The following is a 22787-nucleotide window of genomic DNA, read 5'->3' as shown; positions in this document are numbered from 1 at the left end:
AGGTGGTCATGTAGCACAGATGCAGGGGGGCAGAGCAAGTCACAAATGGGTTAAGCAAGCCGTTTATAGAAGCAGAATTTTGCAGTCATGCTGACCTAATATCAACTTTACTTTAACAATTGTTACCATGTTCCCCTAATATCAAACAAGCAATCATGAGGGGGTTAAAACAACACAGGACTCAATCATAAGTGGACTAACCTGACAGTCGCCATGGCATTTCTATAACTACTACTATGGTTATTTCTACAATCTATTACTATGATCATTTTTATAATCCATTCTTATAGTTGCTACCTAGATACAGAGAGGAACAAGGGCTACATATATATTTAAATGTCAAACTACAAGGAACTAGTTTCACGGGTGGAGGTACATCCCTCTAGCATGGAGTCACCAAAATGGAGTTATAGAAGCTAAGAATAAACTCTAAGACAGTGAAATAGACAGCCCTATTGCTTTTAGGAACTTTTCCTTGGTTTTCACACCTTTGTCTATCAGAGAAACTGGTTCTGAGTTAATTACCTCATTGCACCCGCATGTCTGAAAACTTTTATTTGTTTATTCAGCAAGGAGCTTATGTAAATATTCTCCAGGTGCTGCTCTGAGTTCAGGGTACAACAAACAGGAGACCAAATTCCCACATTGGAGAATTTACATACTGGTAGAAAACCAGGGACAAAGCACAGTGAAAAGCAGGCTGACCTGCCAGGGACACAGTGCAGACTCCGTGACCCCGAGCAGTCCTCAAGTTGAGGTTTATAAATCCAAGTACTACCTGGTCAAGCCTGGCCACACGCAGGTGGCCAATGGAGTTACAACCTGCCACATGGTATCTGTTTGAACTAACCTATCATTGTGGTCTGAATTGGCACGTATCTCTGGCGTTTGGTAAACAAGTGTTTGCAGAGTCCCCTCACAAGGCAAGCAGATGTGAGTGGAATTGTTAAGCCTCGGCTATTGTCCTTACTCATGGGGGGCTCATGGGAGCGGAGGCAATTAGACCTATCCTTCCTGGAAGGACACAGGTTTACTATTGTTAACCTTGAACATCCCACAACGCAGGGGGTCAAGCAATTGACACAATCCTATCACAGCCAAGGGGACCTGCCCTGGATTCCGAGCACACATCTCTCAACCCTGAAGCTCAGGGGTGAGGGAGATCTTAGTGAAGATGGAGTCGGCTTCTGCTCTCTTTAACTAATCTGAGATGTAGGCAGTCTGACTCACACCTAGTAGTTGAGATTACAGGCATGTGTCACCACACCCGGTCCCCAATTCCTATTTCCAAGGAAGTAACTAACATCACTTTGCTTTAAACCCCATCCCCCCCTCCCCCCACAAAACAAAACCCTCAAAATTTTATTTTCAATGTTCATATTATTTTGAAGTTAAGAGTCGCACGGTGTCAAAAGTCTCCCTCTTTAGCATACTATTCTGAGGAGTTTGGATAGATATATGAAAGTAGAGAGCATTCCCCTTCACTCTGGAACACTCTTCTCTAAATGGCAGGGCACCATCTCCTCCGATCACTCGGGACGCAGCGTGGACTGGGCCCACCCATCCACGGCAGGCCTAGTTCTCAGCCTGGACTGACTCTCTCTTGGAGAAGGGTTGGGCCTCCACCAGTTGCTGCAGCAATGACAGTGTCCCATAGAGGGCAGACAGGGGTTCCTTGGCCTCCAGGACCCAGGTTGAATTGGGGCTCTTCTGCTCCATCCTCAGGCCACACCCCTCTAGCAGGCCATAGGTGATGGCCACACCCTCGGCCTGGAGTTGTGCAAGATGCTCCGCTTGGAGCGTGAAGGGAATGCACCAGGGATATTTGAAGTTTGGCTCTAAGATGCTCCTCACCTGGAAGAAGAAGTATGGGATTGTACAGACCAGCCCTTAATGGGCGGGAAAGAAGCCTGTCCCACTAGTCAGAGCCCACATGGGAAAATGGAAGGAGCCAAGAGCTTTACGGCCAAGCTTTGGTGTGATCAAATTACATTGGTTCCAACTATCACTGGAACCTCATCCACAGAACGGTAATCATAAAGCTAACTTGTACAACAGCAGCACTTGGCTATCCATCTACATATGGACACACGCATGTCTGTGCACATCAGTAACGTGTTTATAGAGCTAGACAGAAAAAGATCGATGATAGACTCATAGGTCGATCAATCTGCAAATGGTAACTTAGTAATGAGAGCGGAATATATATACTCTACATATAATCTATATTAAAAATATACAAATAAATAATACAATATAGAATATATGTAGAATAGATTATATGTAGAATCTATATAATAATATACATGTATAGATGTATAAAATATATATAATATATAGAGAATATAATTGTGTATATGTAGAATTCTATATAATATATATTCCATATATTATATATATTCTACTATATATAATACACTATATTACATATAGTCTATAGTATACATTTTCTATTATAAACATGTAATATTTTATATATTTTATGTATAATATATAAAATACATACTGTAAAATAAAATATATATGTTATATACATATTATGTTATATGTAATATACATAATATATGTAATATAGTCGTGTGTGTGTATGTGTGCGTGTGTGTATTCCTCATAACCCCTAGCTCCCAAAGACCTGTGTTCCTATACAGCTATTTCACCTGTTTGGGCCTCCTGCAAGCGTGGCCAAGAAAACAGAGGTGCTCTGACATGGGCTCGTTCTTAACAGGCTGCTCACCAAGAGGATGCTGCTGGGATTTCCCATTGGCCACCAGGGGATCATCGATCTCCCTCCCATTGGCCACCAGGGGATCCTCCCTCCCTCCCTCCCTCCCTCCCTCCTTCCCAGTGGAAGCCCACATCATCTCCTTTATTCAGTCCCTGGCTCCCTGCCCTCCCCTAGACTGATGGGGATTTCTCACCAGCTCCCACTGCTGCAGTAGAATCCTCTTCTCCACAGACTGGGCCAGCAGATGGAGTTGGGTGTCACTCAGCACTGGGGGCGGGGGGGGGGGGGGGGATGTGGGAAAGGAGAACCATTGAGCGGCCTGGTTGTCTTCTCTGGCCCTGAACTTTGAGAGCCATGGAAAGGAGAGCTCTCAGGTAAGGGAATAAGTTCCCGTGGGCTTGAAAGCCAAGCTACCCGCCTGGCAGGCTCTCTGTCCGTGTCTAGGCAGGGGGGAGGCCGCAGTCCTCTGCCTCCAGGGTGTGCTGTAGGATCAATGGACGCCCACTTTCCAGGCTTCACATGGAGTCATCACACTGACCCCTCCTGACTTAGGAGAGGATGGGGGGGAGGGAGGAGGAGGAGGAGGAAGAGGAGGAGGAGGAGGAGGAGGAGGAGGAGGAGGAGGAGGAGGAGGAGGAGGAGGAGGAGGAGGACTTTGGAGAAGGGGCATCTAATGCATTTCTGACAGGAGCTGTAAGAACCAGCTGAGGTCTCTCCCTGGCTTCCCTGGAAACGCTCTTACCCATTAGGGCTTGCAGAAGGTAGACAATGAGCTGCTGTGGGGTCTCCAAGAAAGGTCCTGAGTTCTGTTGAAGCACCTCTAGGATAACTCCTCCGGGGCCATCCAAATGACCCCCGGTATCCAATTCCAGCTACCGGAAACAGATGTTTTTGTTAGTAAGGACAGTAATGCCATCATCAGGCTCCTGGAATGAATTCCCATGTGTCTGTCGGTGATAGCCAATGGGTAGACTGAAGACTCTCTCCCTCCCCCAGGAATTCCAAACAGCCTCAGAAAGTGGGGGTGGGGTGGGGCACTGCCAGCCCTTCATGATTGTGCTCCAGACCACCATCCCCAGTCTCTGACGATTCTTCCTCTCCCCTAGCATTAGGGTCCTCCCTCCGCACCCCCACGCACCTTGGACAGCTCATCCCCTAAGCACCCCTTAGAACACCATCAGCCCTAGGCAGCTGCGGGGTCCTCACCATGTCCGTCAGATCCTTCAGAGCCCCTCTGTCCCCGAGCAGGGACAAGACATTGTGGAAGATGACACCTTGAATGTCCTTGGTGAGCCAGGCCAGTGCCAACGCTTTCTCTGAAACTTCCTGTTGTAGGAGCTGGAAGTCTGCCACCAGGAAGTGGAGACAATTCTCCCATGAGAATGTCTTTGAGAGGGGCTGGGAATATGGCCTAGTGGCAAGAGTGCTTGTCCCGTATATGTGAAGCCCTGGGTTCCATTCCCAAGCACCACATATATAGAAAATGGCCAGAAGTGGCACTGTGGCTCAAGTGGCAGAGTGCTAGCCTTCAGCAAAAAGAAGGCAGGGAAAGTGCTCAGGCCCGGAGTACAAGGCCCAGGACTGGCAAAAATAAATAAATAAATAAATAAACATTTTCAGGCTGGGAATATGGCCTAGTGGCAAGAGTGCTTGCCTCATATACATGAAGCCCTGGGTTCGATTCCCCAGCACCACATATATAGAAAACGGCCAGAAGTGGCACTGTGGCTCAAGGGGCAGAGTGCTAGCCTTGAGCAAAAAGAAGCCAGGGACAGTGCTCAGGCCCTGAGTTCAAGCCCAGGACTCACAAAAAAAAAAAAGAATGTCTTTGAGAGGCTAAGCCCCTCCCCCATCACCATAAGCCCAGCCCTCCTATCTCGTTTGATAGAGGGCGAGTGCACTAACGGTAGGACACTTGATCTTGCCTGCCCCCACCCTGGGAAGACAGCCATCCCTGCCCTGAGAGAAGACAGTATGCGGGGAGCAGAGATAGAGACCTTTAAGCGGGTCATGGCAAGTGGGAGAAAAAATGACCGAGGGGTCATCTCTGGCATAGGATAGGAATGGGGGAAATCTAGCATTGGGCTCTAGAATCTATTCTAAAGAAAAATTACGTCGAATCCATTTCTACCCCTGCTAAATGGGTTTCGTGAGAGGATAAGTGAGTGTGTGTTTGTAAGGCACTTGGCTCACAAGCATCATCTCTATTGTCATAGATCTGCACCGGTATCTCTAGGAAGAATGAACCTGAGCAGCGGTTGTTAGAGAGGAAGGCTCCCTGGTTCTCCCAAGCGGCCTAATGTGATCAGCTGGGAGCGAGGGGCGACCACCATGGACCCCAAAGAGGTGGGCATCTCTCTGTCTGTCCTATCTCCAGTGCCAGAACACCTGCTGCCCCTCCCTAAGTCCTCACTAAATGCACGAATGAGTGCAGAGTGGAAATACGGAAGAAGATTTTCGCGTTCAGAGTTGCACAGAAACCTCCGTCCTGGATACCTGACCTTCACCTGGCCTTCAGTTTCCCACCAGAAGCCCTGCATTCCCACTTCATAAACACTCACCTAGCCAAAAAGGTTCCTTGATTGTTCCAGAAAGAGAACCACAACCATCTTTCCGTATCTTCACATTTGCTTCTGAGACACGTTAGAGAGATCCGTCCTGCTCTGTCTCCTCCCTCTTCATGCTCCCATCCCCTTCATCCCTGCATCTCCTCCCATCCCTTCCCAGAGGACCCAGAGCCAAGGAGAGGACGGGGGCAGCCGAGCCTGTCAGTCCACCTGCTCATTGGATGTGTATGTGAATGGATTCCCACCCTTGTGTCAGCAAACCCCGACACTCACCTGTTGGGCGGATGGAATTTATCTCCAAGCCTAGGAAAGAAAAGACATTGCCCAACTGAGTCTTAGAGAGAGACGTGGTTTCTCCAGACTCTGCCTCTTCTTCCCCTGACCTCCTTCTTTAGCAACCCCCATCCTTTGCACAGAAACCAGACCCCAAAGACTTTGGCAAAGGCAATCAGGTGAGTTTGGGGTGTGTAAAGTGGCTGACGGAGGAGTCTAGTTCTACTTTCAGAACTCCAAATCACTCACTCAACTCCCAGGAGGAGCCCAGATGGAAGGAGAAAGAAATGTTCATTCACCAGAAACCATTCTTCCCTCCCCTCCCCAGTCCCACCTCTTTCCTTCTCACTTTTCTCCTTTTCTCTTCTTCCCCTTATTTTTTTTTTACCTTGTACTACTACTCCAATCAAGAGACATCTCCAGAAATAATTGACCATATACCACCACCATCACCACCACTACCACCACCACCACGACAACAACACGGTCTATCCAAGGGTCTGTGGGCCGTATCTCAATATCTGCAGAAGAAAAGTCTGAGGCTGGTTCAAAGTCATCAGACAGTGGTTCTGTTTCAGGGGACCCACGGGATAATTTTGCACTGTGAAGTTGAGGCATCCCAAAAGGAACTATGCGCAATGTCAACTTCTGATGCTTGAACTTCTCATCTTGAAAGGTTTTCTGCTTGGCATCACCAGAGATGAGATCAATGGCTGGAAGGAAACGCAGTGCCATTAGGAGAGCTACAGTTCTGCCTGCTGGAGGAGTTCCCACCATAACACACACACACACACACACACACACACACACACACACACTCCCAAGTTTGGGAACCCATCACACCCAACCATGCAATCTCGGGAGCTTTCAGAGTTCATGTATAGAACTGTGCTGAAGTCTGAAACTTTGCCTAACAAGAAGGCTTAAGCTTGTGACAGGTGACAAGAGCCTACAAGAAGGCAAAATAGTTTTATGATTGTTGGAAAGGATGCTCATTTCAAAGCAGTGCCTGCAACTCACGTGCTGAGCACTAGAGGGCAGGTAGGTGTCGCTGCTTAACAGCTCAGTCCTGTTGGAAGTGAACCCTTTGACCTCACAGAACAGAATGAACCCTCATAACAAATCAGAAAGGGAAATAACATGGACAGCTGTTCACTACTTTGCCATAGCAACGGCCAGTAACTCCAGCCAGACTTAGGGTGTCGGCACTCTCCTATGTAACACGGAGCTCGTGTGAGAAATGGAGCTGAAGTGTCCTCTTCCATTCACCACGCTCCCTCCCTGGCCTAGATCCCCCCTCACTGGGGGCCCTCTCCAGCCACGGCTGCCTCTCGCCCGCTGTCCCCTCTCAGCCATACTCCCCCAAGGGTCTTTCCACCGTGTCCTCACTTCCTCTCCTCTCACTCACACCTAGACATCGCAAAGTGACCCTGAGGAGAATTCCTCTGGATTCAGCCACCCGTGACCAGGGCCTTAATTCTCTCTGAATGCCACACCATATTCTAGGAGTCTCCTGTCAGCAGGTGTACTTGGTTTTTGGTTTGGTTTAGTTTTGCCAGTCCTGGGGCTTGAACTCGGGGCCTGAGCACTGTCCCTGGCTTCCTTTTTGCTCAAGGCTAGCACTCTGCCACTTGAGCCACTTTCGGCCTTTTCTATATATGTGGTACTGGGGAATCGAACCCAGGGCTTCATGTATACAAGATGAGCACTCTACCACTAGGCCATATTCCCAGCCCAGACGTACTTGGTTGTTCACCAAGACTTTTAAAATTGCCAGCATGTCCAAGCACCGTCGGCTGGCCTCTCCCTGCCTTTCCTGCTCCCACTCCTTGGCCTCCACAGAGAACTGCTTGACATTGTCTATCTCTAGAAGCCAGAGTCCACTGAGTCCCCTAACTGAGCCCGACTGGGAAGTCCCACTTCCTTCTGCCCCTGTCAGCGACTCTCTGACCTCCCTCAACCACAGTGCACAGTGAAGGTACTGCATGGAGGGAGGGGAGGGGTACCGGGCACCCCCTCGGCCTCTGCTGACACGGCTGCTCTCTAGCTGGGGAGACGCCCAGGACTCTGAGCGCTCATGTCACACCTTGGTGGAAGAGTGACACCCAAGGTGTGGGGGGGCCGGGGGGCAGTACACACGCGTGCGCATTGAAATCAACAAGGAAGGAAGAAAGGCGGATAAAATCCTGTGCCGTGGCTGGTGGCTCACGCCCGTGACCCTGGCAGCTGAGGAGGCTGAGATCTGAGAATCTGCGCGGAAGCGAAGGCAGGCAGAAAAGTCTGTGAAACACTTCATTTCCTATCAACCGCCAAGGCAAAGCTGAAAGTGGAGCTGTAGCTCAAGTGGACGAGTGCTAGCTTTAAACAAAACAGAAAAGAAAGCCAAGGATACTGCCCAGACCAAGCGTTCAAACCCTAGGATCAGCGCACACACACACACACACACACACACACACACACACACACACACACACACACACCCCGCAGCTTCTGTCTGTGACCACCAGCTGCTTCTTCTTATACGCCATCACGGTGCTGCCTGGGATGGTCAGTTTGGTTTCTGTCTCCTTATGACTCTCACCCTGAACCTGAACCTGGGAAGAGAACACACATCTCCAGATTTGGCCGATAACACCATTACAAATTCTTAAATGTTTAATTGTTATTTTAAAGGTGGTATACAGAGAGGGCTGTAACTTTTAATTTTTAAAAGTCTATACTTTTAAAGTCAAATCTATCTTTCTAGAAAGCTCCATGAAAAAGCACTAGCAGTCTCCATTGCCCCCACCCCCAATCTGATGTCCAGTTACTGCATTTTCTCCTACTGTATTAAGATTGTTGTTGCGATCATATGTTCACTTGGTTTTGAGGGTTCTTTTTCTTTTTTTTCAGTTCTGGAGTTCACGTCCCAGGCATCATGAATACTAGGCCATTACCCACCATTGAAGCCCTATCGCGTAGTGTTGATTTTTCAAGTTAAGTGTATGAATTGCTTTCTCCTTTTAGCACTGAGGATTTCATTTTCCTCCTCTTTCCTCACCCCTCCCTTCTCCTCCTCTGTCTTCCTGAAATACTCAAATTGGAATGTCTGTTTCCATTGCTCTTCTTTGTTTACCGTCAAGGGATTTTCCTGTTCCTCACTCAATCCGGGTGTGGCTTTTATCACTCAACAGGACCCTGTCCCCATTCTGTCTTGTCATCACTCTATCTAGACAATATGGAGGACACATGATTTAAGACAATGTATACTTAAAGACATCTTCATTTTCATTCTAGCATTTCATTAACATTTTGACTGGACACAGAAATGTAAGCTAGAATTCCTTGGAATGTCTTTGTTTTTCCTGCTTAAAAATATGTACAATTTCTTTTCAAGGTAAGTGTTCTGAGAATTCACATATTATCTGATATGACTGGCCTATCTACATTGACCTAATAGACTTGGAATCAAATGACCTGAATCTCTTCTAGGAATAATTCACTTTCCTTGGCAAAGTTAACACATACCCAGGTTCTTTCTTTAGTTTCTTCATACTCTGTGTAAGGGCACTAATTGTGCATGTCCCTAGTCTATATTTGATCAGAGTTTATACTTGACACATGAATTTTATGTTAATTAAAAACTATACTTTTGTTATGGTGAGTGAAATATGTAAATGACACATGCTTGAAAGTGTGTATATTTCACTCTTTAAGAACTGTACCATGGGCAGCGGCACACACCTGTAATCCTGGCTACTTAGGAGGATGGGAGCTAGAGATTGTAGTTTAAGGTTAGCACAAGACCTCCTTTCAACCAACAAAATTCTGGACACTTTGGTGCTCACCTGCCATTCTGCCGGCAAGGAAATGTAAATAGAAGAACCATGGTCTAGACCAGCCTGGGTAAAAATGCATTACCCTATCCAAAACATAGAGATTGTAAATAAGATTGGGGCATGGCTCAAGTGATAGAGCATGCACTCAGAAATCACAGGACTGAGTTCAAATCCCAGTACTTCTAAGAGAAAGACAATTTTCTTATCAGATGATCATAGAATTTCGGTTACTTTAACTGCTGAGGTTTGGTGAAAGTGTCTCCTTGTTTCTCATAGGCATAAAACTGGACAGGTATAGTACCGAATCCTCCCCCTGTACAGTCTGCAAATCTATTGTTTACCCAAAATGGAATATAATACCAAATAATTAAATATAAGTCTAATTTTATAAATACTAAATAATTCCATATGTTAAAACAGTCTGAGTGAGGATGTTGGAGTACAGTCAAGATAAACGTGAGAAGTACAAAATAATGACCCACCCCTCTGTCCCCGAAAATCACATCCTGATTAGGTCCACAGAGGCCTGGGAAATGAGAAGGGGATGGCTGGGTTGGCTGTTTGCTTGGTGTCCTCATCCATACCTTGACAGTGTTCCAGCGAATGGACAGTTTCCCCAGAGTATTATAACGATCTGCATCTCGCAGCACAGTCTTGTTGATCAGTTCGACAGTCTCTGTCACTACATACAGGTTGTCCCCTCTCCGCCGGCAGGCCTTCAAAAATGACGGCTCTGGATCCCTCAGCTTTCTGAGGAGGAAAAGGAAAAGGAAATGTTAGAATTGGAGAGTAAGGCATTTTCCAAATACTCTGTGCTTCCTTTCTGTTCAAGAACAGAAGAGGGGGTTGGAGGCATGGTTCAGTTGGTAGGGCTCTAGCCAGTGAGTGAAAGTGTCAGTTACTGAGATTGAGTCCAGCTCTCAGACCAAATAGAAAGTGAAAGAGAATCAGAAGGGGTGCAGTGCCTTTAGACTTTAGGGAGTGAGGCCTCAGAGGTAGGAAGATACTAGATGACAAACTAAGGTGCTTAAGGGAAAGAACATATTCTCTGATATGCAGGATGGAAATTGTGTTACAGGTGTGAGAGTAATATAGCATGATGTTTAGGATATCTGTATTTTTGTTAATTTCCATTAATTTGATTGAGGGATAATTTATAGGTTCCAAGCCTTTGGATGCCTCAGACAAATGATTACAAATACGTACCAAGAGCTGAGAACACGCCTTACAAGGTCCTATTTTCAAAGTCTGAACACATCCAGAGACAAAAATTGAGTTAATTAGAGTGGAATGTGGCTCACACCTGTAATTCTAACTCTTCTCAAGAGAGGAGAAATTCAAAGCATTGTAGTTTGAAACCAACGCTGAGGAGAAAAGTTGAAAGATCAATCTGCAAAATAACCTGCTACAAAGAAGACTAGAGGCATGATTCAAACAGTAGTGTACCTGACAAACAACCAAGCCAAGCAAGCTCAAAGGCTGAGAGTGCAAACCCTGATAACACTAGTATCAGCAAGGAAGCAAGGGAGGAAGGGAGGTAGAAAGAGAGGGAAATAGGGAGAAGAGGGAGGAGAGGAGGAAAGATGGAAAGATAGAGAGGGGGAAAAGAAAAAAGAAAAGTGGGGCTGGGGATATAGCCTAGTGGCAAGAGTGCCTGCCTCGGATACACGAGGCCCTAGGTTCGATTCCCCAGCACCACATATACAGAAAACGGCCAGAAGCGGCGCTGTGGCTCAAGTGGCAGAGTGCTAGCCTTGAGCGGGAAGAAGTGCTCAGTGCTCAGGCCCTGAGTCCAAGGCCCAGGACTGGCCAAAAAAAAAAGAAAAAGAAAAAAGAAAAGAAGGGAGGGAGGGGAGGAAGAAGGGAAGGAGAGAGGGAAGAAGGAAAGGAGGGAGAGAGGAAAAGGAAGAAAGGAAGGAAGGAAGGGAAGGAAGGAAGGAAAGAAGAAAGGAAGGGAAAAGAAAGGAAAGAAGGGAGGGAGGGAGGGAGAAGGGAAGAAGGGAAGGAGAGAGGAAGAAGGGAATGAGGGAGGGAGGAAAAGAAAGAATGAAAGGAAGGAAGGAAGGAATAAAGAAGAAAATGGGGATATCACAATAAATCAATAAACACCAATGAAGTCCAGAAGAACATGAGGGCATGGGGGATTGGCTACCCTGCACACAAAACTTGACAGGGCACACAAGATGCTGTGAGAGTAAAACCAAGAGGCAACTGAGACCCAAAGAAGTTGGAGATGCCAGAAGTGAGAAAACTATCACCCAAGGAAGGCTATAATCAATCAATCAGTGGAGTGAGCACCAGAGAGCCTTGTGGGCTGTGGCCAGCAAAGCCATGGGGTGAGGATTCTCAAGCCCTTCGAAGGTCACATGACACCAAAATGTGCCCAGGATGCTGCACAGCGAGCTACAAGATTTCATGATCGCCATCCTGGATTTTGAGCTCGATTTGGTCTGCTTCTTTGCTATTTTCCTATTCCTCCTTTATGGAAAGGGAATGCCCACCCTTGCCCTCCACGGTTGGAATTATGTAACTTGAGTTTTTATTTTGACTTTGTATTCCTGGGTATTGGATTTGTGTCCTCATGCTAAGGAGGCATGCTTCTTTGAGTTCCAGACAACAGGGAGGATGTCACTGCTTTTGTCTGAAGCCCAGTGGAAAATCTGGAATGTATCCTTTTTGTCTACAAGAGTACCTCTTGGGCTCCAACACCCTACCTTTTCCCCTCCTGTGGCCTCACCTGTTTTGAAGGATTTCCAGGTTTCTGAATGGGATCCTAATGGCCTGAAACTCAAGAGTGGATTCGTGGGTGTGAGCAGCCTCCCCTGACACACCTAGTTCTAGGCCAGCATCAACGTCTATGCCAGCCTTCCACTTCTGGACCGTTGGGTCACTGAAGAGAAAGGGTCCTTCCATGACGGTTTCTGGGGAAAGAAAGGGTGACAGGGAGTGAACCATGAATCCACTGTGTCACTGTGCACGTGAGACATGGGGGAAAGCAAGACTGATTCCATCCTAACTGTTCTGCTTACCTAAATCTCTCAGACATAAAACAAATCATGGAGGACCTCGGGACAGACATCACTACAACTGCTTAAAAGTCCCTCCATTCCCCCGAGTCTCCTCTGGTAGCTGTCTTTGGCTGAAGCAGGAAGTAGCCAGCACAGAGGCCAAAGCCCCCCGTGCCCCAAAAGCAGCAGCCAGGGAGAAAGCTCGGAGGGGGGAAATGAAAGAAAACAGTAGAGAACAAGTTTAGGCTAACTTTCCCCCTCCAAACTGTACTACCCAGGGGAGGGTCTTGGGTCATGCCATAACCCAGGCCATCTCTCTTACAAGCCACTGCCCAGGGAAGGGTCTGGCTTATTTTAATCAAATATAATCAGTCCACAAATTGCCAACGAGGAGGATAAAACAGCAGGTTTGGGGGGAGGGAGGGAGGCCATTACTAAACAGCCTGTCCCTGAGCAGGCCCTAGACAGCTGGCATCCAGTTCTTGCTGTTCACGCTCTTGAGTGTCCTTTACTTTCTCTTTACTAAATAAAACCTTTCAAATAGTGGAAAGAAAAAGGAAGCTAACTGGAGTTAGCTCCAATTTTCTGCCTATCAAGTGATATTCTGCCTTCCCTTTTATTTTGTTCTATGTTGTTCTGCTTTGCTAAAATTGTTTTTGGTTTGGGGAAGGGGGAGGTGGGGAGCTAACCAATTAATGATCAAAGAGTAAATTATTGCAGGGGCTGGGGATATGGCCTAGTGGCAAGAGAGCTTGCCTCTATACATGAAGCCCTGGGTTCAATTCCCCAGCACCACATATACAGAAAATGGCCTGAAGTGGTGCTGTGGCTCAAGTGGCGGAGTGCTAGCCTTGAGCAAAAAGAAGCCAGGGACAGTGCTCAGGCCCTGAGTCCAAGGCCCAGGACTGGCAAAAATAAAAATAAAATAAACTGTACTAGACGGAGGAGTAGGAAAAGGAGGAGGAGGAGAAACAAGAACAAGAACAAGAAGAAATGAAGAAAAAGAAGAACAACAACAAGAACAGCAAGAAGCAGAAGAACAAGAACAACAAAAAGCAGAAGAACAAGAACAACAAGAACTATCTCTGTATCTTATCTGAGTACATTGGAAACCATGTATACTGGTATTAGAACTAGGAAACTGAAAGGGAATACCAAAATTGAGAGACACAGGGTAAAAAAGACAAACGACTACAAAAGCAATACTTGCAAAACTGTTTGGTGTAAATGAGCTGAACAACTCATGGGGGGAAGGGAAAGGGGGAGGGGGAGGGGGGAATGAGGGAGGAGGTAACAAACAGTACAAGAAATGTATCCAATACCTAACATATGAAACTCTAACCTCTCTGTACATCTGTTTGACAATTTTTTTTAAAAAGGAAATATTATTTAAAAAAGTAAATTATTGCAGAAAGCAAATGCTTAGATACTTGCATGTGTTTTCTTAACCCTAAGAAATGGTGACATTGCTTGCACAATATCCAGGAAACCCGTTGAGTCATTTTGATAGGTGTGGAATCCACCCCCAGAAGGCAGCTCACTGGGGCAGAACACTTGGGGATTTGGATTGTCAAATAGGTCTGGCCTATTACTCTAGTTCTATCAGATCCTAACTATGTAACTTTAAATGAGTTATTTTTATAAATTTCAATTCTCGTGTGTAAAATACAGATGGGATCTCTACCTCGAGAGGATCCTGTAATTATTCTATGACCAAATAAATACATACATCCAGAAAATTAATAGACTCTCAAATAGTGTTCATTCCCTGTCTCTTGCATCTAAGCAAAGTGAGATCTTCCCTTCTAAGTGTCTGCACAATTCTTAGGTGCTGAACTAATTCTATTAAGGCTGGATGCTCAACACCTCGAATCCTTTGCCCAGGACTGGCAGACAATACCTGGTACTGGAGTGCCTGCCTTCAGGATGTCCACGAGGGAGTATTCCATTGGGCTATCATCGGGCCGCTCCCAAAACCTCGACTGAGAGTTCTTCCGCACGATGTTCAGCGGGCGGAATTTGTTGGCATCCAACAAGCACTGGACAGGCTTCAGGTCTTCGCCTCCCAGCTTTTTGACCATTTTATTACTCACATACTCAAAGAGGGAGGGCATGTTGCTGGGAGGGGAAAGAAGAAAGTTCAAAGTTGAGTTGAGAAGAGAAAGTCGTCACCGACCTCTGATGCTGTTCATAAAGGGAAGAATCTACCTGTAAGATAATCAGGTCTTAACTTAGAACTGCCACTTGCTCTGATCTCTTTCGATTTTGATGTCCCAGAGAACCTCAGGGATCCCGACGGAAGCATGGCTGTAAAAGTTATTGCTCCTTACAGTTAGAATAGAGATGGCTAAGACCTCATCGGAAACCTCGGAATTCTCTACATGACAAGAAGGAGAAAGGCTCGATTCTCACACTCGTTGACAGACTAGAGGGAAGGTCGGGTCTATGTTCAGGGGACACGGGTAGTGGTAGAGGTGGTGAGGGTGTTTGCAAGTTCACAAAGTTTTCAGAAAAGACCTTACTGAGAAGTGGGATTGGAACAAACACTTGGAAAAGGTAAATATAAACTAGGGGACTCTGCGGAGAAAATGACTCCAGGAAGAGGCATCAGCAAGTTTAAAGATTCCGAAGCATGACTAAGTAAGTAAGAAGGACCTCAGAGGCCGTTGGCAGGCACGGAGGGCAGGTTAGTGCAGGTCCTGGGCGAGCCCGTCCGGTGCATCTTTGGGCAGCACGCCGGCGTTGACAATAGACTGTAGAAAGTCAGGTAGGGGAGAGCTAGACAGTCCAGTCCCGATGCCCTTGCAGTAACTCAGGTAGGAGATGATTACAGAGTTATCCAGGTTGTCGTGTTCAAAGTGATGAGAAGTGGTGAGATCCCTATGTTGAAGGCAGCATCTACAAAATGGGTAACGTGACAAGGTGACCTTCTGGACTGTCATACTCAGCAAGGCACCAGAAAGTTCTCTAACACAATTCCAACAAATAACATCCTCCACATCCTATATTAGGTATTGAAATTTAAAACAAAAGATAAGACCCTGATCATACCTTTTAGAATAGCCCACATCCCAAACACAGAAAACATCAAATGCCAGTGGGAATGTTGGTGGGAGTACAAGATGTCAGACTCGCTTTGAAAGACAGCCTGATGATCTGTTAGAAATCCAAGTGTGTGCTTGCCAGGTACTTGGGCAACTGCACTTCCAGCATTTGTTCAAGAGTTTAAAAAGAGTTTTGTGCACACAAATATTTCTTCACATACGTTACTAGAAGTCACAGCTGCATAAATCAAGAAATAAACATGAATAAAAGATCCGGGCATCAGAATTTTTCATTTTATTTTAATTTAAATGATCAAGTAGTGTTTACAAAGGTGCTGCAAGTACATATGTCAGATGATGGCTACGATGCTTCTTGATCAATGTCACCCTTCCTTTATTCTCCCCCAACAATACTTAAAAACTTAATTTCATGCACATAAAGTGTCTTTCCATTTAGTGTGTGGGTTTTTTTTTGGGGGGGAGGGGAACAACTTTGTTTTTCTCCCATCGATTTATTTAGTTTTGAGAGTTCATGTCTTTTACTATCTTATTTACGTTTTTCTTAAGTATCTTATTGTTTTTGATGCTATTGTTTTCCTAATTCCTTTATTGGAAGGGTTGTTACTACTACACAGAAATATATTTTCTTTTTACCTATTCATTTCCTGTCATGGAATTTGACTGAATTCAGATGCTAGTTTGAAGTGTTTCGTCAAACTAGAGGCCGCGCGGCCGGGTTCGCGGCTCGGGTGGTAAAGCCACGTTCAGCATGTCTGTGTCCCGAGTTCACCCATCAGTACTGAAAAATAAAAAGCCCATACTTTTTCTGTATGTAGCATGTCATCTGCAATCAGGAATAATTTAGGTGCTACTCACTTATTTATTTTTGTCCCTAAACTCGTCAGCTCAAGTCCAGCACTCTGCCACGTGAGGCACAGGGCCACTTAGGGTTTTCTGGTGGTTAATTGGAGACAAGAGTCTCACGGACTTTTCTGCTCTGGCTGGCTTTGAACCGAAATCCTCAGATCTCAGCCTCCTGAGTAGCTAGGATTACAGGCATGAGCCACTGGTGCCCAGCAGGCTTACAGTTTTAGTTATACAAATAAATTTAGAGATTTGTTGCACTGCTTCAGACTTGTAACTAACAATTCATTCTTACACATTTTAAATTTTATTTTGAGAGTAAGTGTAATATTAAGTGTTTTTACCATCATACAAATCTTCAGATAGTAAAATCTCTTATATAATGTCATAGTATTTACATATAACCTATGCACCTCTCTTGATTACTTACAATACACACTATAATCTAGATGATATATAAATAGTTAGACTGCATTGTTTAGAGAAATGACAAGGAAAAAGTCCATGCATGTTTGTATAGACTCTTTTATTCTGAATTTTCAGAATATTCATTCTAGTTAAGTCTATAGCTGCAAGTACCCTGGATATCAAGAGCCAACTGTTCCCCTAGTAAGCAAAAGAGAGCATTACTGAGGAAGGAAGTGACCTGAACAGATTTATGATACAGAAGAATCCCTTAGTGTGAAAAGGATCAAAAGCAAGGAACTTAAACTAATTCTGATGTTACTTATAGCAATGTTTGAGTGAGAGATGTTAGTTGCTTACGCAAGAATGAAGATTGAAGAGCTCTATAAAATCAAAAGGAGGTAAAGGCTTTTATGTAGGTCATGAAGAAAATGGATTTCTGTGTTCCTGACTTGAGTAATAATATGATAGTGGTGTCATTTTCTGAAGGAGATTTATTTGTAAAGGACAAAGATGAATTCATATTTGGAAACATTGGTGTTGAGATCAGATGAAAACAGACAGTGAGACAGATCAACAATCACAGCAGGGAACTGTGAAATAAGAAACGTTTGAGCTATCTGTAGACAGGTGGAAATTGAAGCCTTGTGCGTGTACAAAGTTATGAATTTGAATATCAAATAGGAATATAAATATATAACAGCATTTTGTAGATCCAGTTAAAGAAAAACAATCTACTTATTCCGAGCAAGTGAGAACAAGTTTTCCAGCTACATAGAATTCTGTTTTTGAACATTCTGAAAATGTTCAGTCCTTAACAAGAGACAAATTTTTCAATGATTGATGAAAAAGTCCTGATGTGATCACTTTGATTCTGTCTGCTGTAGGCTATGGGAGAGGTCATGGGAAAATAGAGACGATGATGAAGAAAAGAATCATCTCTAGAACCAGACAAAGATATATCAAAGATAGATCCTTCGGGGCAGGGCAGGGGTAGGGGAAGTGGAGATAGGGGTCAAGTGGCAGAGTACCTGCTATGAGTGAAAAGCTGAGTAAGAGCACAGGACCTGGAATTAAGTTCTAGTAAGGGCCTACAATTATACACACACACACACACACACACACACACACACACACACACACACACACACACACAGACAGAGACGAAATACTGTACCTTGGGCATACATACTCTCAAAAATTCCCTATTGTCTCCTTAGAAGAACTTATGAAAGAAGTGTTACTTTCATTACAGATCAAATTATGCAGGAAAAAAGATCTTCTATTCATGTCACAACCCCATTTTGAACATCTGCACATCTGTATTTCTGGCCATAGTCGTTTCTCTTCTTTACTCTCTACTCCACATTAGCACTTACCAGCGTATTGTACGTTGTTGTGTCCTGTAGCAAAGGGCTCTTCACAGTCTTCAGACTTTCCGATACCACAGGGGATTTGGAGAAATTCTCACTGTGGTTTTCCTCGGTGGAGGTCTGTGACTCAATTTCCAATGAATATTGGAGGGGAGCCCTCTTCTCTTGTGGAATTGATTGTGGGTCACTGAACTCTGCCCCTCTTGTCCTCCCCAGCTGAAAGTCTATGTGACAGCATCAGGTAGCTTTGGCTCATGTTATCTGGAAAGTTCTCCCAGAACAGAGCAGAGCAGGTCCTTTGAATGCCGTGCCTTATCTTTTCACATAGAAAACCAGCTGGGCAAGTGTCTGACTCATGAATTCTCAGGAACTGGGAGAGGAACTTATCAGGCCATTTCTGTCTGGGAAAATATGCTCAATGGAACATGTAACTGCGGGACAGAGAGGGAGGGAGCTTCAGGAGGAGAAAGGGAAGGTGAGGCCCCTGTTCTGGCCAGAGCCTCAGAAGTGCCGACACACAGAAGTCTCATCCCATAGAAACTAATGTTCTTAGCAGTTCATCCAGCAGGTTCAACCGCACACCTGCAGAGACTGGGTCAGAAGAAGCAATGAGGCCAGAGACACACGAAGTCCTGATTCCTGAACCCCCAGCCCCCAGGCCACGCAGAGGAAAGCTGGCCCAGGACCTGGGCAGGAAGAGCGTCCCTTCTCCTCGCTCAGCTACTTGTTCACTCAGCCTCTCCTCAGCTCGATGGCAGTCAGCACCTGTCCAGAAGCGGAGGCCCAGAGCAGGGCAGCTTTTCTGCCCACGGAGCCCAAGTTGCTCCTAGGAGGCAAGTGCTCGTCTCGATGCTTCTTGGCCGCTCGGCTCTCACTGCAAGTGGAGCCTTGGAGACAGCACCTTGCTCCCCGACACTGGACCGTGGAGGAGAACACAGCTCCCCCTCGCCGCAGGAAAGCCCCTCCGAGGAGCCCCGGGGCTCCCAGGGCAGTCAAGGCAAGGGCTCCCGGGGGTGCCGGGGGCACGCAGAGCCAGGGCGACCGCAGGCAGCAGCCACCTGTGGGTGTGCAGCTCACCCTGGAGGCACAGCTCGGGGCTCTTGCACGGGTGGAAGTGGGGGGGGCATCTTTACACTCAGTCATTGCAGGAAGGGGGCTACAGCACACTGGTGTCCCCCCCCCCCCGACTGGACAGCTCAGTTCATCCTCTGTGTCCGCACCAAGTGCCCCACCGATGTGCGAGGGCCTGAGAAGCTGTCTCCCCCTCACCTTCCCATCCATTTCCATCCTCCCAGGAGCTCAGGCCAAGCCCCCCCCCCCCCCAGCTCTCCAGGGAGGCCTGGAGGTCCTGCCTTCCCAAGCCACCCCACCCCCGGCCCTTCTCCCCGCAACCACCCGTAGCCACTTTTGGCCTCCGTGACAACTGCTTAACTCCAAGTGGCTGGGAAGGCCGGGACCTGACTGCGCCCCGCAGCCTCCAGGGCTCTGGGTTCTGTGGGCCGCCCTCCCAGATCCCCGCGGCCGACGCCTGCCCGCCCTCCTCCTGCCCCGGCCCCTCCCTTCGTAGAGATGTGCCCATGTCCACCCGGCTACACTGCCGCCCAGGCCTCCCGAGCTTCCGCGTCCTCAGCAGTGCAGGGCCAGACGACCCCAGCTCTTAGCGGACAAGCATCTGGGAGGCAGGGAGGCAGGTGCTAGGCAGAAATCACACCGTGATGGCTGTTACTACGGAGACAGCCGCAGGCTGCTCGCCTCAGAGCTCCCTGCCCTAGGACTCTGCTGCTGTCGAGCAGACGACAGACAGGTCTGCAGCAGTGCCGCTGAGCACCAGCTACGTTCCCACCCCGGCACCACATCCTCCACCCAAACCAGAAAAATAACCGATAAGCATTCGCTTGTGCAACTTAAACGTGACAAATATCAGCAAGACAAGGTGCTGCTAGCTCACGTCTACACACGTCTATAATCCTAGCTACTCAGGAGGCCGGGATGAGGACTTCAGGTTCAAAGGAAAGCCCCCGAGGCTCCATCTCCAATTAACTTACAAAAATGCTCGACTTGAGGTATAATTCAAGTGGTAGGGTGAGCAAGCACACTGAACGACAGCACAGGACCCTGAACTGAAGCCCCAGAACAAGCAAACACAAGATCGACAGTCGACTCACTACACACGTTAGAGAACCAAGGTTAATGCTGGCATTGCAGTCTGAAGCAGCAAGGGCCAACACCACAACCACACCACCTGACAGCAGATCAGAGCTTTGCCGACAGAGGCCTGGACAAGCCGCACGCTACACGAGTGGGATCACTATTAAGAGTGTGTTTCACTGCTCACTAACCCCGGCCTCTGTCAGGATCTGAACGATCCCTTTCTCCCCGATCTCCCAGGGAGAATGGCTGAACCCCAAAATCTATGAAAGAGCAGTCGGCCTTGCCTTCCGCCGGCAGAAGGCCAAAGGCGTACTCTCATGGACTTGCGCTAAGTTGAGGAAAGATTGCTGAAGCCTCCCCTCCCCCCAGTCCCCTCATGTTACCAGGAGCGGGGGCGAAAAAGAAGGCATCGGGGACACGCTGCGGTGGTGGGATGCGTCTCAAAAACTTTAATAGAGAAAGGCATTTATATAGAGGCAATGGCGGGAAAGAAAGGGGGCTGGCCAAAGGGCCAGTCCTAGGCTAAGGACCATGTCCATCAAGTGATATCACGAAACTTCCTTTGTGGGCGGGACAACCCCATCATGGTGGCACGCACGTGTTCACCTCCCAGGGGCGGAGGCTTTCTTTTCCGGTTGAGGCCAGAAGGTGGGAGGGACTTCCTCCCATTGTCCCAAGGCTGGTGGAAGGGCAGCCTTCCACCAAGGCCATAACAATCCCCAACAGGCCTCGCTTCTGATGAGCCCATCCTCCACCCTGCATGCCGAGGACAGACACTGGGGCAGAGGCCAGATGTGGCAGAGGCTAAGGTGTCTATCTGAAGGGCAAACTCAGGCCTGGTGTGGAGCCTATCTGCTACCACAGCACTGTGCATCTACAATGGCAGCTTCTCGGGTACACGGGCCCCCGGTGACTGGAGAACGCTACGCACTTGAGCCTGAAGGCCACGCGGTCCCTGTCCCAGCTAGACCCTACCACTACGAGCAGAGGAGCCAGAAATAATATAGAAACAAATGAGGGTATGTGCAATAAAACTTTATTTATGAACACTGAAATCTGAATTTCATATACTTTTTTCATGCTGCAAAATATTATCTTCTCAACCTTTTTAAAAAACATTTGCTTTTTCTTTTGAATTTTTTTTTCAACCTTTTAAAAATCATTCTTAGTTCACAGGCTGTGTAGAAACGAACGATGGGCTGGCGCGCTGACTGCCCGGCTACGATTAGCGACGAGATCCTCCACCTACTCTTCAACATGCAGAGCATGAGTCTGGGTCACCTCAACAGGCCATGGCAGTATCTCTACATCTACTTCAGTAAAATTGCTTTGATTTGCATCCATTCCCGCTACTCAGTCACTCGCTTGGCACCTATTCAATTTGTGTATTGTGCAAGGTCCTTCCTTGGGACACGGGAAACCGAGACCTGGCTCTACACTCAAGTTCTCACACAATCTCAGCACACAGCATCAGGAAAGTGCAGTTTAACACCAGGGGTGTTTTATGACACAGCTATATTAGATTCTTAGAGGTGCTGCAACACGGTACCACACACTAGGTGGCGAAAACAACAGAAGTTCGTCACCATCCTAGACGATCCAAGTCTGAACGAGAACAGCAGGGCTGGTCTGTTCTGGAAGCTCCGAGCGAGACTCATCTCATGACTTTCTCCTAGCTGCTATAGCCCGGCAGTTTCTGACGACCCCGGGGATCGAACAGGGCAAGCCTCTGCCTGCATCCTCTCGGGGCCTCTGCTGTGTCTGTTTTTCCTTCTTTACTCTTACAAAGACTTGGCATCCAAGATTCTGTCATGTCTAGCTCCTTAGTTTCTCTGCAAACAAGTCTTTTACCAAGGGAGGTCATATTTACACGTTCCAGGCAGATCTATCTTTTGGGGGCCACCATGCAGCTCACTACTTGCAAAAGACGTCTAGAAGACAGGACCAACGTTATCCAGAAAGCTGATCCTTGAAAGCTAAGAGGTGCCGTTGGTCAGATGGAGATGAGAGAAGGGAAAGTCGGGTTTAGGTTTAGCCAGACCACAGTTATGAGACGACACCACATGGGACAATCTGTAAACAGCAAGTAGCTGAGCTTGGCTGGAGAACAGAGTGTGACGGAGGAGAGGGGCAGGAGGCCAGAGAGGTGAGCAGGGATCTGATCGCGAGGGAAGGATGGCATGGGCCGTGTTACGGCACCATCCATCTAGGTCTTGATGGAAGCTTCTGGGATTTTCTTTCATGTAAGCCATTTTAATTGTACTCCAGTCACTAAACCACAGCTTCTCCTCACCATGAGATTGAGATTTCATGATTTCGTTTTTATGACCTTTAACTGAAAACATGTTAGTTTTCTATGAGGCCTGAGATCATGGCCTGGGAAGTCCCACTTCCACCCCCTCTTCTCCGAGGCCAAAGGCTGCTTTTCCTGCATATCATTTGCTTCCCGATGCTGCCTTCTCACTCCTGAACGAGATCAAGCAGGTGTGGTTGTCTTTCTATTACTACTTCCATACAAGAATACATCAGAACAGAAGTTTCAAGTTCATAACACGATCA

At 47.0% G+C, this 22787-nt stretch overlaps 1 protein-coding gene across 1 annotated transcript; it reads right to left on the bottom strand.

Annotated features, from left to right (window-relative positions):
* Positions 1-1575: 1575 nt before the first annotated feature.
* Positions 1576-14505, bottom strand: Gsdmc (gasdermin C). Its single transcript, XM_048358637.1, has 9 exons — positions 14292-14505; positions 12121-12304; positions 9968-10133; positions 8054-8159; positions 6153-6278; positions 3932-4071; positions 3468-3597; positions 2919-2992; positions 1576-1854 (listed from the first exon to the last, which is right to left on the bottom strand). Exons 1-9 carry the CDS (start codon positions 14503-14505, stop codon positions 1576-1578), a joined length of 1419 nt encoding a protein of 472 aa, XP_048214594.1.
* Positions 14506-22787: the final 8282 nt, after the last annotated feature.

The sequence above is a fragment of the Perognathus longimembris genome, chromosome 12, assembly GCF_023159225.1.
Source record: "Perognathus longimembris pacificus isolate PPM17 chromosome 12, ASM2315922v1, whole genome shotgun sequence".
Classification (NCBI taxonomy): domain Eukaryota; kingdom Metazoa; phylum Chordata; class Mammalia; order Rodentia; family Heteromyidae; genus Perognathus; species Perognathus longimembris.
This window is presented reverse-complemented; position numbering and strand designations above follow the sequence as displayed.

Bases quoted from the DNA above. Each gene is read 5' to 3' on its own strand.
- Gsdmc (XM_048358637.1), bottom strand. From the start codon at position 14,505: ATGCCCTCCCTCTTTGAGTATGTGAGTAATAAAATGGTCAAAAAGCTG. The intron at 4,072-6,152 runs GTGGGTCCCCTG...TCCTGGTGGCAG, and splicing joins TCACAGTGCAAAATTATCCC to ACTTCCAGCTCCTACAACAG. The intron at 1,855-2,918 runs GTGAGAAATCCC...TTCTTCTTCCAG, and splicing joins TACTGCAGCAGTGGGAGCTG to GTGAGGAGCATCTTAGAGCC.